Raw genomic sequence first — 16,370 nt, forward strand, 5'->3', positions numbered from 1 at the left:
ATGTTGAGTTAGATATCCTCTATTCATCTGCAGCCAGAAGAGAAGGCATATTTGTGATCTAGATAGTTTTACAGAAATGTGATTACACGCTTTTGCCTGCTGAAGAACTAACTGCTGTCACTGTGCAGGTAACACACAGATACAGTATCTGTGAAAATGGGACCACAGCCAGGGTTTGAGTATTGACTACAAAATGGAGCATCATTCTTAAAAGGGCTGAGAAATATAAGGAGGACTGTTTTCAGCTATACAGGAAAAAAACAGAAGCAGGTATTAAACTGCAAGAGTAACGAGCATATCAGCAGAAGTATAAAAGCAAGTTATAGATCATCTTAACTCTTCAAGGATGTAAGATACAAACCAGCTCCCTTTTGTGGCAGCTACTATCTTTGTTTCTACAAAAAACTGCCAACACTGAGGTGTGAATATAAAGAATAATTTGTCCTGATAATTTTAGACATGGGATTCTTTACTGCCTGGACAACTCAGTTTTTCATCCTAGTTTAAAAAGAGCACTTACCAAGAATTCACATACGAGTTGTTGCCAGCCCTCTTCCAAGCTAGGCTTTCTGAAGAAAGTGTTTTTCTTTGTATTCCTTCTCTTCATGTATCATATACACTGATTTGGCTTTTTACAAAATGAAATTAGAAAGCTAACAGAAGCAGTGCAGAAACAAAGGCAGCCAAATTCAAGTCCACATTCAACCTGTTTCAAAACTTCAGTGCCAGCAAAGTAATCACAGTTATCGGAAACTGACCCAAGAATATTCAGCTTAATTCTTCTAATTGCCTTAACAATAAAAATCAATGGTTAGAACTAACACGTATAAAGGAAATGTATAAAGATGGATAGCAACAAGTGATGAATTTAAATAATAAAACTTGCCTCTAGAAAGAACTTGAGTTAACTTTTAAATATTTTCCATAGATCTATGCAGCATCTTCAGACCACATCTCCAATTTACCAAGGATTACGTGCCCTGTTTCTTCATCTCCAACAAAATATTAGCCTTCCAGTGGAGTTTACCTGAACCAAATAGAATTTAACATTTTTTGCTTTCTTAATAACTTGATTTGCTGTCATGAAAGTACAGTAACTGAACATTCAGAGTAACAATCAATAAACAAACTCAGTATTGCTTTTTACATCATCAGAAAGCTTTCTCAATTGATCCAAATGAAATCAAAAAAAGTCCAGTATGTAAATTCTTAAGGCTTCCAGAAAATGACAGAAGAACACCTTCAGGGCACTGCTCCCCATACCATGCTTGTAGCCATATTTAGCAACAGAACAGTCAACGACTGACAACTTTCTTTGTCAGAATGAGCCAGTCAATATTTACGTTCCTCATGAATGTACAGAAGAGGATCAGGGTACTTGAGAAATTAGCCCTTGATTACCATTTGGGAGACATCATAAAGGCAAATCTCATCACCACCTCCAACAACAGAACTGCTTTCGTTGAGACTCGGTATCTCTCACAGATGCATCAAGGTCTTTTTCCTGCGTGTAGGAGATGTCTGAAGGGCATAATGGGTGCTCAAAAAACACGCTATGAGGGTTTTAATATTTAAAATGTCAAAAGATAAAGAAAGCATTTGGTCAGCTCTCCCTCTTTCTTGCTGAAGTAGCAGGCAGAAATCTCATGGTTATAAATGGTCATGCCCAGGCCCCTGAGCCAGCACTAGGGAATACCAGTAGTATTTTTCAGTGCAGAAGAAAGAGGGCTCTACTATAACGTTAAGCAAACACTGAAGTTGAGAGACACGGATGCAGTGGTTCATTTCAGTTCTCAAGTTCCCAAAATGTCACCACATAGCACAGCCCGAAATCTTGGCTTCGAAGTCACAAAATATCCAGTGCCTTTCCAACTGTGATCCTCGGCTCCTCTCATTTCCTGCATACAATAGCATTATTCAGCCACTGAAGTTTCCACTTAGCTTGCGTTTATGCCAAGTACTTTTAATTGCAAAGGAAAAGGATGTTAAGCTCTCCCATTTGTTTCTTTCTAATTCATAAGGGACACGGCAGTGGTTGGTAAAAGTTATAGGTTAAGGGCTGTTCTCATCTCTCTTAGGGGACTTGCATCATCCTGCTGCTGACACAGAGGTTACCTCCATCACAAAGGTAGGAAAAATTGTCATTTGTAAAACACTGAAAAGGCATATCATTGTGAACTTACTAGCAAACAAGCATCAGCAAAGTCTGAATGGTATTTAAAACCTTCAAGACATCAGTGGTAACCGATGTTCAGAGTCACCTTGATGAGCATAGCTCTCATTTATGACTGGATATGCTAGCAGTCACCAGATACATGTACAATAATTCAGAGAATGTCCTACTCAAAGAAGACAGCAGAACAGAGTAGTAGCATTGACCAAATCAAAATACGGCACAGCTAGGAGTGAAGTAACTGGAGAAACAGATGCTTAATTTCTGCTTATTCTTGGCAATCTTGTTCCAATGATATGTTAGACAAGGGGAAAAAAACTGCTGAATGCTGCTCAGTAAATAATACATGAACCAGGTCTGCGTCTATGGACTATTAGCGTGGCACGTAATGCAGCCCTACTGAAAGTTTTTTTCTTTTGATCAATCCATAGGAGGGCCTAAAGTACAGGCCAGGTTGGATGGGGCCCTGGGCAACCCGATCTAGTGGGTGGCATCCCGGCACAGGGCAGGGGGGTTATGGCTACATGATCTTTAAGGTCCCTTCCAACCCAAGCCGTTCTGTGATTCTTTGATAAAGTCAGATTTTCATAAGGCTTTTGGTTTTATTAGGCACTATCTGGTGACGTACATTGTCTGGGACAAAAGGGTTACGTGAATTGGTGTTTTGGGCTTGGTAGTGTTCTGAAGTGTCCCCACCCTACCTCTTCCGCCTTGGGAAGGAAGACTTACTAGCTAATTACTAAGCAAATGAACTGAAATGTAAATTAAATATTATATCCTAACACAGCTTAATAGCCCCAGGAACAATAGTTCAGTTAACTTTAATGGACTATAATTCTATCCAAAAATATAGTTTATTAACAAGCACATACAATAAATTGCACCACTAACTTGAAATAAAATAGCTAGCAAGCTCACCTTCACACAAAGTGACATTTGGTTAATACAGAGCAAAAAAGCAATACATATATGCTTTCAGCAGACAAAATGAACTCAGCTGCAATCCAAAGATGGGTGCATACATCAAAAACAACGAAGACTTCACAAGAACCTTGCCATTTCTTTCTACCAGACCTTTGGTCTCTTACAAAATAGGTCTGTAATACAAAAAGTAAGAAAAACTCTGGATTCAATTTACTCATCCTCTTCCATCACAAGTTAACTGTAACATTTTGCAACAACGTGAGGAGTAGCGAGAGGGAGGTAAGAGGCAAAGAGAATCACATCTTGTAATTGCATATAAGTTCAGCTGCAGATAGAAAGGTTGCCTAACAGTAGGCACAGAGATCAATAACATCGTCCCCATTTTCGCAAGAAATACAAAGATGGTAAAACGCATTCTTCTCTCTCATCAGTTAGAACTTGATCCAACGTCAACTGACATCAAGGCAAAAATTCTTCTATTATCAGTGGTACTGATGTGGCCACAGAGGCCTTCAAAAAATAAGTCACCCTCTCTAGTGAAAGGTTTGTCACTCTCCAGTCTTCAGCTTGGCTGTCAGTAAAACCTGACACGCTGTTACCACATGGGCATTAAGTCTCATCCTCCCTTCATGCCAGAAAAAGGGATTCAGCAGAATTTGATACATAAGACTTGAAGCCAACTTGGCAATAAGCAGTTCCACTCTGTTCAATGCAAGATCTGACCCTCACCACAACGAAGTAAATAGACGGTTTGGTATGAACTTCAGGAAGAACCCAAGAGAAGCACCAGGCCAGAACAGGAAAATATTCACTTCTTGATATTAGAACTTGTTCTTTGCTTGGGACAGGACATCTATATTTCTGATTCTCTATGGGGGAAACTAGCAAGAAGGCTCCCAAGAATAATGCTCCAGACATAACAGTTTCCAGTGTAAAACTGCTCAAGTAGCATTTTTAAACAAAGCCAGAGATTCCCGTTTCCTTTGTGGCAGAACACGAAGTCATCTCTATAAGCACAACCCAGTAGGGTCTCGGTTTTATTAATATGGTGTCTCTTATGAGAACATAAATATAAATTATGCATATGCTTCTTAATTACATTAGGAGTTAACCTTTACTCACAGAAATTTCACAGCAGTATCAATGAGTTACCAATTTATCTCCTCTTTCCTTTCCTCTCCTGCACTTCTCTTTATGTCTACAAAAATCAGGAACTTCTCCTGCTTTCACCTGAAGCAGAATTGAAATCTATTTTTAATCTATTTTTATGACAAGAAAATTAAAAAACACACCCTTTTAAAATACTGCTAGAACCCAATTTTTTGCAGCTTGAGGAGAAATTAATCTCAACATGAACTGGTCTGACCAACGAGAATAATCAAAAACTACTCAGAAATAAATGCTTTAAACAGAAGCCATGAAGTATTTGACCTCGTTTTGAAAAATTAGTGGTGCAGTTCAATCAGCAGCAAGCTCCCTCTCATCTCTGCAACCTGCAGAGCTGGCTCTCACGTTAACTAGTTATGAAGTACTCTTACAGTGGAACAAGTTTAGAAAAATTTGGACAAGTGAGAATGGAGTTACTTTTATCTAGGACAATATCACCCAAAGATGCAGATGAATACAAACACTGTTTGTATTAAAAAAAGAAACATGAAATTCAGCTGCATTTTCAGTCTCTATTGGCTTTCCTCTTCCTTGTTTTATAAAAATAGGGTATGACATTTCAGCTTCAACTGCATGTTTAAGTCATTTATTCATTGAACATGCCATTCTTGAAATATCATCTATTAAAATGTTAGTTAAGATTCATCCTGCTTATAGAACAGACTCAAATTTCTTCTGATGAACTATACTTGCAGACAATAATAGACTGATAGGATCTCAAAAATTATCGTGGAGGAAAAAAAGCAAAAAGAAAGCTCCATTCTTACCACCTGACTCCTAATAAAACCAACACCAATGTCTTTGAGCCAATGAGAAGATTTAACTCCCAATTTCATTTACATAGTGAATTCAGACTAACTTTGCTTTAAAGTCTATGAGTTGCTATTAAAAGAGAACAAAAACTTCCAACAAAGTATCTCCTTCAAAGGATACAGAGGAATAAAAATAATACTGAAAACTCCTGATCAAAGTATTATATGAAAAAGTAGCATTTCTAACACTACCATAGTTCTCTTACCATCCATTAAATACACTGGATTCTGTACTACACTTGCACATTTCTGACACAGGTAGATACTGTACATGGGTAATGTACATCTCAATTGTGCAGTTCCGAAGAAAGACAGCTGAAGATTCATTTTGCTGCGTCAGGGGTAAACCCCACTGGGTGGGAAGGCCTGTTGGGGATACCAACATTGAAACAAATTAGTGAAATGACAGTAAGAAATCCAATAGTAAAGTGTCTGTTTGGACATGGCTCTTTCCCCTACTGCAAAGCAGATTTATTAAATGGGATTTATTTTGCAAAGTTTCACAACTCTTGAAGAGTAGATGATACTTGCATTCCTGAAGGATTAAGTTCAACATTTCTTAATGCTAATTCAACTCTCCAAAATCAACCCAATAAAACCAGCAAAGATTTTACAAGTAACATGCACAAACCTAAAAATTCCACCCTCAAAAAATGCCTTTCTGGTAGTCTTTTAAGCTCTTACGATACTCCATTTATTGAAGAGATGCCAGGAAGCCTGCAGCGGGAACAAATGCTTCTTTGGCAATAGGAAAACATTCTAATGCCTCCTCCCTTCAAAGTATGCACACCTCACCACAACATATGCTAATATACTACCAAGTCTCTTTATCTTGCCTCTTTTATAACACACTGTTTCATTCATATTTATTTCAGCATATAACTAACCACCGGAGAGCAGAACGCTGTGCTAAATCCACAAATAGTTTACACCTTAAAAAATTAAAACAAAATGAACACATTAAAAATTTTATGTTCCAAAACAAGTCAAAAGGGAATAATTCTATATTAACTGATTCAATGTAAATTTTAAATTTTAATCCCTGCAGACATTTTCGGCCTGTTTTCCATGCTTCGTCCTTTAAAATTAACATGATCTAAAAAAATAATTTCCCAAATAGGATATTGATTAGAAATTTGTGCTAAATTTGACATTAGTACCCTAAAAAAGAGTCACAGCCCTTCCATGAAGGTATCTGTGTAGCATGCATGCCCACACGTGGGCAAACACATGCTTCCCCCTCCTTCCTCCAGCCTTCTCTGAGGTTAACACTCCACAGACAAGCTCTCACAAATTAGTAAAACGCTGAATCTAGAAAAATGAAGCCCAACTCTTTGTGGGTCTACAGGCTGCAAGTGCCAAAACAATAAATATGAATAAATATTTACACTATGTTTTCAAGACTACTTCAAGTCTTTCTCCTGAAGAACTCAGAAGCAAAAGGGAAAGGGTTTTTAAAAATAAAACCTAAGTGATTGAAAGATGATTAAAACATAACCCCAAACACACTGGAGCAAGGTCACTTAGTGTAGATATCAGTACCACCCTTTGTTACTGAAACAGGATCTGTAGTCTCCAGACATATCCTAGTTACTACAGTGGAAACAGGGTGTCTTTTAATAATACCAGAAGGAAAGACCTGCTTTTAATACATAGCTTCAAATACCACAGCTAACTGTCAAAGACTTTGTATACAACTGGGATAACTCTGTTGAGGAAAATATTGAGATGAGAAAAAAAAGTTAAAATTCTATGGAAATAATCAATGGAACCTTCAAAGGTTTGTACAGGCTTGGACCTATATGCACCAAAATCCAGCTGTAGGGTGAAGATGATGGGAGCAATAAGTGAAAACTTTTGTCTTTTTTTTTTTTAATTAAACGTCAGTAGAACACTGTTAGAGGAATGAAAACTGCTTCAAAATACACAATAGATCCACCTGAAGGCAGCCACATTTGTGAAACACTGGAAATCTGGAGTCAGAACTTGTGAATTTGTTTGGTTTGTATGCTGTCTTAGAGGAGAGAAAAGTTAATACTTTTAAAAGCTTGGTATTTACACTTCCGAAAAGTTTCTGCACTTCATCCAAATTTGATAGGGCAGGATTTAAGTGCCTCTTAGTGTTCCCGACTGGGCACTTCTGCTGCTTTGGCACACGCGCAGTATTCCAGTACCAACGGGATACGACGTCTAATGCAGCTTTAAACTGGCAGCACTCCTGGGTAGTTTTAAGTGTTTATCAACTCAGTAGGTCAAATGTCTGCAGACACTGGGTGGAGCAGCAGTATGCCACAAAACTAACAGTTGTCCTCCTAGAAAAAAAAAAAAGGGTGGGGGGGGAACAGTTGTCAGTAAAGATTAAAGCTCCTGGCCCCATTCCACAGCAGACAACATGCTGGTCTGTAAAACACAGGATTAGCCCATCTCACCCCGCTAGAAAAAGACTTATTTGATATATATGAGCGCCTGATAGAAAGGCAGAGAAGCACAGTAGGGGTTCTCAAAAAAACCTTCCTGGTTTCTTATGTGCTCAGTTTAAAGAAACAGCATGTGGTTTTTCTCTCTGTGCAGGGTGTGGCTGGGTGTTATAGCCAGTAGGTTTAACAGCTAAGAGGAAAATAGCTGGGTAATTCTTTGATTCTGCTTGGCTCATGTGTTTCTTAAATTACTGCTTGTAGGCATGAACTAACTGAAGTCCAGTGTCGTTTGATTTAGCTGAGTGAACAAACCGGGCCCGGACTTTCACAAAGGACAACGAACAGGCAGCATGGTCATGTTGTGCCGGGCACTCCAGCAGGGGTGTAGGCACAAGAGGGCAATAGCAGCCTCACCGGGACCCTCCTCCTACCCCCATCCTGGCCAGGACCTAAATATCCACTTGTCAAATATTAAGAACTGATTTTTACTAACCCAGAACTCACACTTAACCCAGTGCTAATGTCAGCAGTGCTTTTTCAGATACAGAAATCCAATTCAACACTTAACTACCCCTTCCTGTGAGAGGATACAGGATGCAACGCAGAAAACCAGACAAGATACTGGCATGGATGTGGCATGTGCTAATCAGCGCTGCTCAAATATTCAAGATCCTTACCCTGTGTGTTTTCATGGTCACTGTAAGCTCTTCAGAATAGAAACCCTGCCCTTCACATCTTTCTAAACCAGCTCTCACACCTCTACGCTTCCACATAATCTTACCATGTCAAGTACAAGCTACAGAGATAAGGATGACAGGCTACCCTGCTTAAATCTCATTTTCTGTGGATTTGCATCAAATGTCAGCTACTCAAGACTGTACTCATTATTGCCTTTTGTAGAGCACAGTACATTCTTCTCTAAGGGAGGGAATGACAACTGACATAAGGTAATTAAAATATCATTTTTTAACACATGAAAACCATGAAGAAATATTTATTTGCAGTTAATGTATTTTTGAATGTTAATTTTCTTCAAAAATAACCTTGTATGTTTTTCTTGAGTCATAATTTTATTAATTCCTAGACATATTAGTAGACACTTATTGTTTATCATTTCATAACTCTAATTGCCTAGAGTTGCTCATTGTGGAACTTAATTAGGAAGTAGACCTTTCTCCTCTCCCATTGTTGGATTATTTCAGATAATAAAAGGATTCAGTGACCAGTATGCAGATTACCATCACTCTCTTAGAAAGTTATACCATTCTAATGGAGCTCAATGGCTGAAATTCCTTTATGGCATGATCGTAAGATGTTATGTCACCCTGAATATAAAGAATGTGGACTGTCACGTGAAAGAAATGTATTTGAATGAACATGAAACCCACTGAATTTCAACATCCAACTGAACTGTAACAAAAAAGACAAGTTGAAGTATGCAGTCTCTACAATCAGATGATCTGAGAAAGATGGCTTTTCCAAAGTAATGTTTATGCAGCCTTCTGGGTGCTGCCCAGATTTAGCATAAAGTTGTTTTTATTTCATAAAGCTGAAATGCTTACAAATCAGATATCAACTATGCCACAAACCCACAGCAAAATAATCTGTGATATAGCTGTGGAAAACATGCACTCTCAACCTTAGAGAACAATTAAATCTTTAACATGTTCTAATTGAACAGCAGTTCCTTATTTTTACGGAAGGTAACTAGCAAATCAATGGATTTCAGCAGGGCAAGAGCTAAGTGGCATTCCTAGGCATTATATATACCAACAAATAATTTTCAGAAACATTCTGTGGTAGAGCACTTTTTTTTTTTTAACCTCATGGAGGTGGTTAAGATACCAAGCTTACATCGAATACTGTTGGACGCACAATATCTCTAGCATCTAGCATTCACCGCTTTCTATTTAGAATATGACAATTCCCCTCTCCCAAGTCCTTCCAAAAAGAATACGGGGCACAGCTTTGTCAGTGGGACAGAGAAAAAAATTAAGCAAATCAGCCGTAAATGACAAAAATTCTACTGCCACTATATGCAGATACTTACACACAGAAAATTTGAGCTCAATATTGATAAATTCATGTCTAAACTCAAGAGCACTTTAAGCCAGATTAGCAAACCTCTCTGAAAATTCTGAGGTTTGTGATAACAGTTTTGCATTGCAGCATGTGGATTCATTGATATTATGGCTCATGGTAGCTCACCGGATCAGCTGCTCAGACTAATAGTGGATAGGGAAACAATCACTGCAAAATGATCAGTTTTAAGGTTTTTTTTTTTCCTTTAAGGTATTTTAAACCTTCATCTACATAAGGGCAATACTCTGTGAATCACATTGCAATTTTGAGTCCTTCCTATGACTGTACTTCCAGCAAGCCACTAAGTCTGCATAGCCTTGTCTACTTGACTCGCGAATGCTACAGACACAACTGCTGCAACGATAAATAACTGAAATATTTTTAACATATGTTTCATAGCAAGCCATCTTTTTACAAGGCAGAATGTTTCCACTGTATCTCACAAATTAATTCACGTGGAAAAGAAAAAGTATTTTATTGCAGAATATTTTCATTAAGATCTGGCTTTAGAGCTTTTTTCTACTTTTAATCCTAGAACACTTATGTGGTGGTGGCATCCTCCTGAAGTCTGGGTTGAGAGAATCAGAGGAAGCATTGGTGTTAGGCAGTATTTCTTTCCAAAGGCACAGAAGTACTATGCACGTACTGCAACACCACAAATAAGTCAATCCCATCATATCAAAGCCTTTCACTAGCTAGCAGCAATCTGAAGCAGGCAAATGTGATAAGCTTTGTGAAGCAGTCTACCAGCAGTATGCTGGTTGCCTTGTAAATAAGAGATTTGCCAACCTTTACGTGCATTCATCGGACATGGGCTTTACATCTAATAGGCTAGTGCACTAAAAAGAAGTCCTTAAGAATACGTGTGTTCCATAGGTGTTTTTCTTCCTAAATGAAAACCCAGTGTAATTTCCTGTATAATTACCCTTGATGCAATCCTGCCATTGGAGTTTCCCTCAAGGGAAAGAGCTTTGGGTAGACAATGGTAAACATAGGCTGGCTGCAGCGGTGGCAGTGTCCCAAGGGACAGTGCAGTAATTCCAGAAGGCTTTTGGGTAGTGAGATTGGAGTTAGAAAGTTCAAATCTAGAAAAGAAAAACAAAAAAGACTATCATACAATTGTTTTGTTACAAGAAGTCCAACACAAGAAGTATGATCCAATTCAGAAAATCAGCTCTCTCATTAGCTTTCTTAAGAATTGGTCAAAAGAACAGCAAGGTAAAGCAACTGACAGCAATTAAGGCAATGCATATGGTGCTTCCCATGTACAAATTCAACAAGGTCAATGCATAAATAAAACATCTGTGGGCATAAAACTAACTTGGCCCAAATATCCAGGTGAAAATATCATAGCCTAGCATAATCGTCATAGGAAAAGATAAAGAGACTACTCAAAAAAAAAAGATCAATATATTCATAATCTCTTAAGTGTGCCCCCATATTTAAAAGATGCCTTTTTTTTTTTTTTAAACCAAACAGGATACCAGGGTCATTTCATAGGGAAGAACAATCATGTTCTCAGGCTTAGCCCAAGCCATGCAGTATTTTATAAATTAAAACCAACATGTTAATCTCCATCTACAAACTGAGGGACAGCCAAGAGAGATGAATGAATTTAGGTGCTGAGTAATCAGGACAAGATGCAGTGCCTGATAAATCAGTTTTGCAATATCACACTAGCTTCAGCTTTCAAACACTGTAAGGTTTAACCCCATACACAATGTTCCACAACACCATCAACTGAGGTGACAGCATGACAAATAGTACATCTGCGTCAGAAAGAAAAGGTCATATTCCATAGCCAAGCAAAGACTGAGGAAAAGTAGCCCGGTCACTTCTGTTGCGCTTACCTAGCAGCAGCCAAGCACTTAAATTTGCAATTTCAAGGGTGCAGTTAAGTAACCAGTGATAGATCAAATCTGCTCCTTTAATTGCATGCCACCTGCTTCCCCAAGACAACATTATCATTTTCCTGTCTGAATTATGCTTTACTCCCACCTCAGTGAGATGTGGGTGTCTCCAGTGGTAATGCACGTAACCTTTAATAAGGTTACACAAAAGTATGCACATAAAAATACATAAACACTAAAAGACTATACAGAATAGTGTAGCAAACTGGAAGTAGGCAAGAGTCAAAAGTTTCACCGTGTTTTTTAGGTTCTGCACCTTGGCTGCAACCAGACAATCCTCATGAACTTGTACAAGTTATCTACAACCCCCTTCTTAAATTGACTTTGAAATACTATCTTGCTATTCCAAACCAAACTTCAATGTCTTGAAGAGCATTCACAAAGTCAGACTCCAGAAACTGTGAAAGTCACAACCAGACGAGTAAAGTAGTTACGAGTGATTTACAAGACATAGAACCCTTCTTTCTTTGTGCCTTATATTCTCTAATTCCTTTTCAAAGACTAGAACTTTGAAAATCAAAATGAAAGAGCACCCATCATTGTGTAGTTTTGGGGTAGCTGATATGCTGATACTAAACAGCTCAAAACCTCTCACCTCCCTTCTAAAGGCAGAAATATAAAAATATCCACAACCCCAGACTGGTCAATTAAATTGTTCTGTGGATCAGTTAATACTTTCCACACAAAACAGAGCCGCTTCCTATGATCATAGGCTTGTATGTTTACCACACCCCTTAACATGAAGCTTATTCCTTTCCATGTATGAGCAGCAAATATGCTTTACCTGGCGAAGCAGTAGCTCAGCACTTAAGACTTCCTCCTGTGGCCATGGTACAAGTGACCCCTTACCATAACCCTCTAGTATTTCCACTCTAACTCTCCAAGCTTCTGCCTTCTACTGTCACCTGTAAAGCTGACATATTACAAGACACCACTAACAGAGGAGATTCATAATACATCCAAATACGACAAAACCTGAATCCGCAGATATTACCAGATATTGCTAACTCATGTGACCGCATAATGCGGAACCAGATAAGCCAAGGGCCAGTTTACAGCAGAGTTTGAACTGGGGCAGAACTAAAACAGCCCAGCTGTCACACTGTACTGAAATGGCCAACGGCTGCTAGCATTTCTCTTGCCTTATGCTTAATAAGCCTGCCAGTTGAGGAGTGTGCTGCCTGGCAAGAAGCTGCATTGTTGGCTGATGCATCTAATCTTGCCTCAGGAACTGTATTTCTCATCTCGTATTTCCATTAGAGTTTCTCCTGCAGAATGCGTCCTTCTTTAAACAGTCCTCAAGAAAGCATTTGTAAAGCACAGCTCTACTTTAGAAATAGTCTTGGGATCTATTCTTGATATTCAATATTTTTGTTGTAATACAGCATTTCAAAAATAATTTGATTAAATAAATCATTTAAAACATTAATCTCTGTCCATCTCTTTAAAGAGCTATTTGAAATGTTCCTATCATTGCCAGAAAAGCACTTCCACTTTCTCTGTGATCATAGAATCACAGAACGGTTTGGGTTGGAAGGGACCTTAACAATCACGTAGTTCCAACCCCTCGGCTATGGGCATAAGTATCTTCACTACACCAGGCTGCTGAAAGCTCATCCAGCCTGGTCCTGAACATTTCTAGGGTTGCGGCATATGAAGAAAGAAGAAACCCATACCTTTTAAATACACGTAGTAGGTGTTATAGAGGGTCCTCATGGCCAGTTCTTGCAGAGGCAGCACATGATCTGTTTCTGTCCCTATAGATTTTACCTCTGCTGGCAAGAACACAGTTAACTGTCCCGATGAAAAGGACAGCAGTTTCACCTCCGAAACTTGAATTGGAGAACCACAGCTAGAAGGACACAAGACATTTAAGAAGTCATTAAGAACAAATAAGAAAGAAAAATTAAGAAAGTTAACTTCATGGGAAAACCCACATGACCAACCCATAGCACACTTGACGTTGTTCTTCAGTGTAGCACCCTTCGAGAAGGACTTACTGCACAGTGAAATACATATGGACACACATTTTCTATAGATCGCCCCCTTCAGTGTCATGCTAGCCACCAGACATTTGAAGGTCTTATCAATTAATATTCAAAAGCTAGAGAAATGAGAACACAATCCCAAGGAGGTGAGCCAAGCACTACCAAAAGCAGTCACGTAATCTCATTTAGCATCTGAATGACATTTATTAGTAAGTATTTTACATAAGGGAGCAGTTTCATACATAACAGTTGGTTTCCTGCATCTTGGATCAATCAGTGGTGAATGATAATGGGTCTCTCAACTACAATATGAGGCAAGCTACAGCCACAAGCAAGTCTGATTCAAGTGCCACTGGGTGGTTCTGTACTATGCCTTTCCCCATCCACAGAATTCCCTTGGAGAGGACAAAAAAAGGAAAAAAAACAGCCTAAGCTAGAGTGTGAAGGTCCCCTGTTAAGTCCTAACCTTATCCTTCCGAAATTATAGTGAGACAAAGGAAGGTTATTGGGATTCAATTAGAGAAACTTAGCCTGTATTAAAAATAGTAATTCTTTACATGATCCCTGTTGCAAGTTACCATACCAAAGAGACACGCATAGGAAAATTCTACTGAGGTTGCGGAAGTCAGAGGAATTGAAATTACGACTACTGAAATTTGGAGCCAAGAGGAACTTGTTAGGGCCGGTCCTAACAAATGGAACCAACACGAGTTTGTGAGCCTTCCCAGATATTGGGCCTAAAACTGAGGTAACCATGTTCAACCTTATCAGGTGCAGAAGCAATCTGATGGAACTTCTCTGATAACAATCACATCTCCTTTGATTAAACACCTTTGAGAAACGAGCAAAGAGCAGCATCAGCAGCAAGTAAATAAGCCTCTTGTTAAATATTTAATACTTCCCCGCAAACCATTAACAGGTAAAATATAATCTAGAAATCTAAGATCCAATATTCCAATAATCCATTCCCCAGCAATCCATACCCAATCAATTAGCTACCACAACCAATAAATCCCCAATACCATATCTTCAAGCTTATCAACCCCTCACCAACCTAGACAGAAGATAGAAGACAAACCCTTAAAGTCACTACAGTTTCTATAGCTCAGAACTGGGCTATTTCATTTACTCTGCATAAAGGGAGCCCACTGTGCCTTCCCATTACACTAAAAACAAAGCAAGCAAGCAGAACAGACCAACAAGAGGAATAATTTAAGAGATACATCCTTATATCAGAATGTATTAGGGAAAGAATCAAAACATTTGAGTAATACTGGGTGCAAGAACAAAAATTAAAAAAAAAGTCCATGGAGGTTTAAAAGGTGAGAGAAGAGTGGAAAGATTGTCTATCCAGCTGGGAAAAACGAAGCTGCAGAAGACCCTTGTTGAATAAATCAGAGCAGGGAAAAAAGCTATGGCCACTTATTGCCTGCTTTCAACAAGAGTGACAGACACCTAACTGCAAACTATGAAATATAATCTGAAAAAATAAGATCAAAATTTATTTTGAGTACTGAGATCATCAACTCTTACATAAAAGACTTTTTCAGTCAGCCTGACTGCAGGATTCCCAGACACAGATTCATTACTTCCACAATGCAATTTATATTCTATTTTCAGATATCTCGCTTTATTTTAGTAACAGCAACATGTCAGATTTAATTGTCCAGTGGATGAACAGACAGTACTAAAGCCAGGAGCTTCAAATATTTTGCCTGACCTGTAAAAACTTGGATTGGCTTCTAATGCTTTCTTGGAAGGAACACAGAAATGCTTCACATGACCATCACTACATGATTTTAACAGCGTCACGCAGCACATCACCAAATAAAAACTTTTGTTTCTTACACATGGGTACTTTCCCTATATTGAAAATTTTCCTCATAAATGATTTGCGATATTTCAAGAGGGTTTTACAACAAAGACAAGTACTTGATTGGCATGCATACCATTTTATATAATGAAAATCCAAGTATTTTATTTTTTGGATTCTTTATTATCAAGAAAAAGATTTTTGGATTGTCACATTTTTTCATTCCACAGAAGCATTAAAGGACGTTCAGTGTAGCCACTGCAACGTTTTTGGTTTCTTCTACACTAGATTTATAATACCTTTCAGAGATGTTAGCAGCTAGCCTCACCAGCAGTGTACAAGCAACGAGAGCAAGAAGAACAGTTAATATCTTCTTAACCATCAGCCTCTTTCCCCATTCCCCTCCCTTTTTTTTTTTTTAAAAAGACATTTTGTAGAAATTCAATGATGACAAAAGATCAGTACAAAGACAAAAACAATTTGAGTAAGCATAAAGTAAGGAATTAGAACATTATACAAATTAGCCATATGGTTGTTTGAAATCACCTGAACTAGGCAGACAGGATAGTTGAACAATACTTGTTGGAGCATTTTCTGCGTTATCAATAGTGGTTTGGACACAAACAATACAGTTCTACGACCTGTTAGGTCAATTTTATCTATTTTTACAATTGACTGTTAGTCCTGAAAAAACGAAGGCTAGAAATTATTTCCGCTGAAAAACAAAGTCAGTAAAAGTTTGAGACTGCAGACATTTCATACAACTGCAAGTATTTATATATCACACAACCAGCTGACATGTGAATATTAAAAAAAAAAAATCTTAAAATGCCAAGACTCAGCACCTCGCATATTGCAATAGAGCGCAAGCTGTAAAGGGGGAATTTATATTTAATGCAAGATCTGCTGAGAGCGAGCATACCAGAAATTTATAATTAGATGGTAATGAGGACAATCCTCCTCTGATCAGTTTTATACCAGTAAGGCTCCATTCATTTCAGTGGTGCTGATCCTGATTTATGCTAGTGTCAGTGCAGAAAGAATTAAGCTACTGTCCTAGACAGACCACTTTTTCCTCACATCG

The 16,370-nt window shown here is 38.3% G+C and overlaps 1 protein-coding gene across 6 annotated transcripts in view; it reads right to left on the reverse strand.

Annotated features, from left to right (window-relative positions):
- Positions 1-3,008: 3,008 nt before the first annotated feature.
- LRRC28 (leucine rich repeat containing 28) overlaps positions 3,009-16,370 on the reverse strand; it is a 53,236-nt gene continuing 39,874 nt past the window's right edge. For 4 of the 6 annotated variants that reach the window (XM_048076317.2, XM_067003689.1, XM_048076319.2 and 1 more), the window contains 3 exons: positions 13,162-13,337; positions 10,501-10,660; positions 3,009-7,388 (listed from right to left, as the gene is read on the reverse strand). In XM_048076317.2, the coding sequence (XP_047932274.1) occupies positions 7,316-7,388; positions 10,501-10,660; positions 13,162-13,337 (409 nt within the window). In that variant the 3' untranslated portion in view covers positions 3,009-7,315. The remainder of the gene's footprint in view (positions 7,389-10,500; positions 10,661-13,161; positions 13,338-16,370) is intronic. The other 2 variants (XR_007168197.2, XR_010834149.1) reach the window with 2 other exon arrangements.

This window comes from Anser cygnoides, chromosome 11, assembly GCF_040182565.1.
Source record: "Anser cygnoides isolate HZ-2024a breed goose chromosome 11, Taihu_goose_T2T_genome, whole genome shotgun sequence".
Lineage (NCBI taxonomy): Eukaryota > Metazoa > Chordata > Aves > Anseriformes > Anatidae > Anser > Anser cygnoides.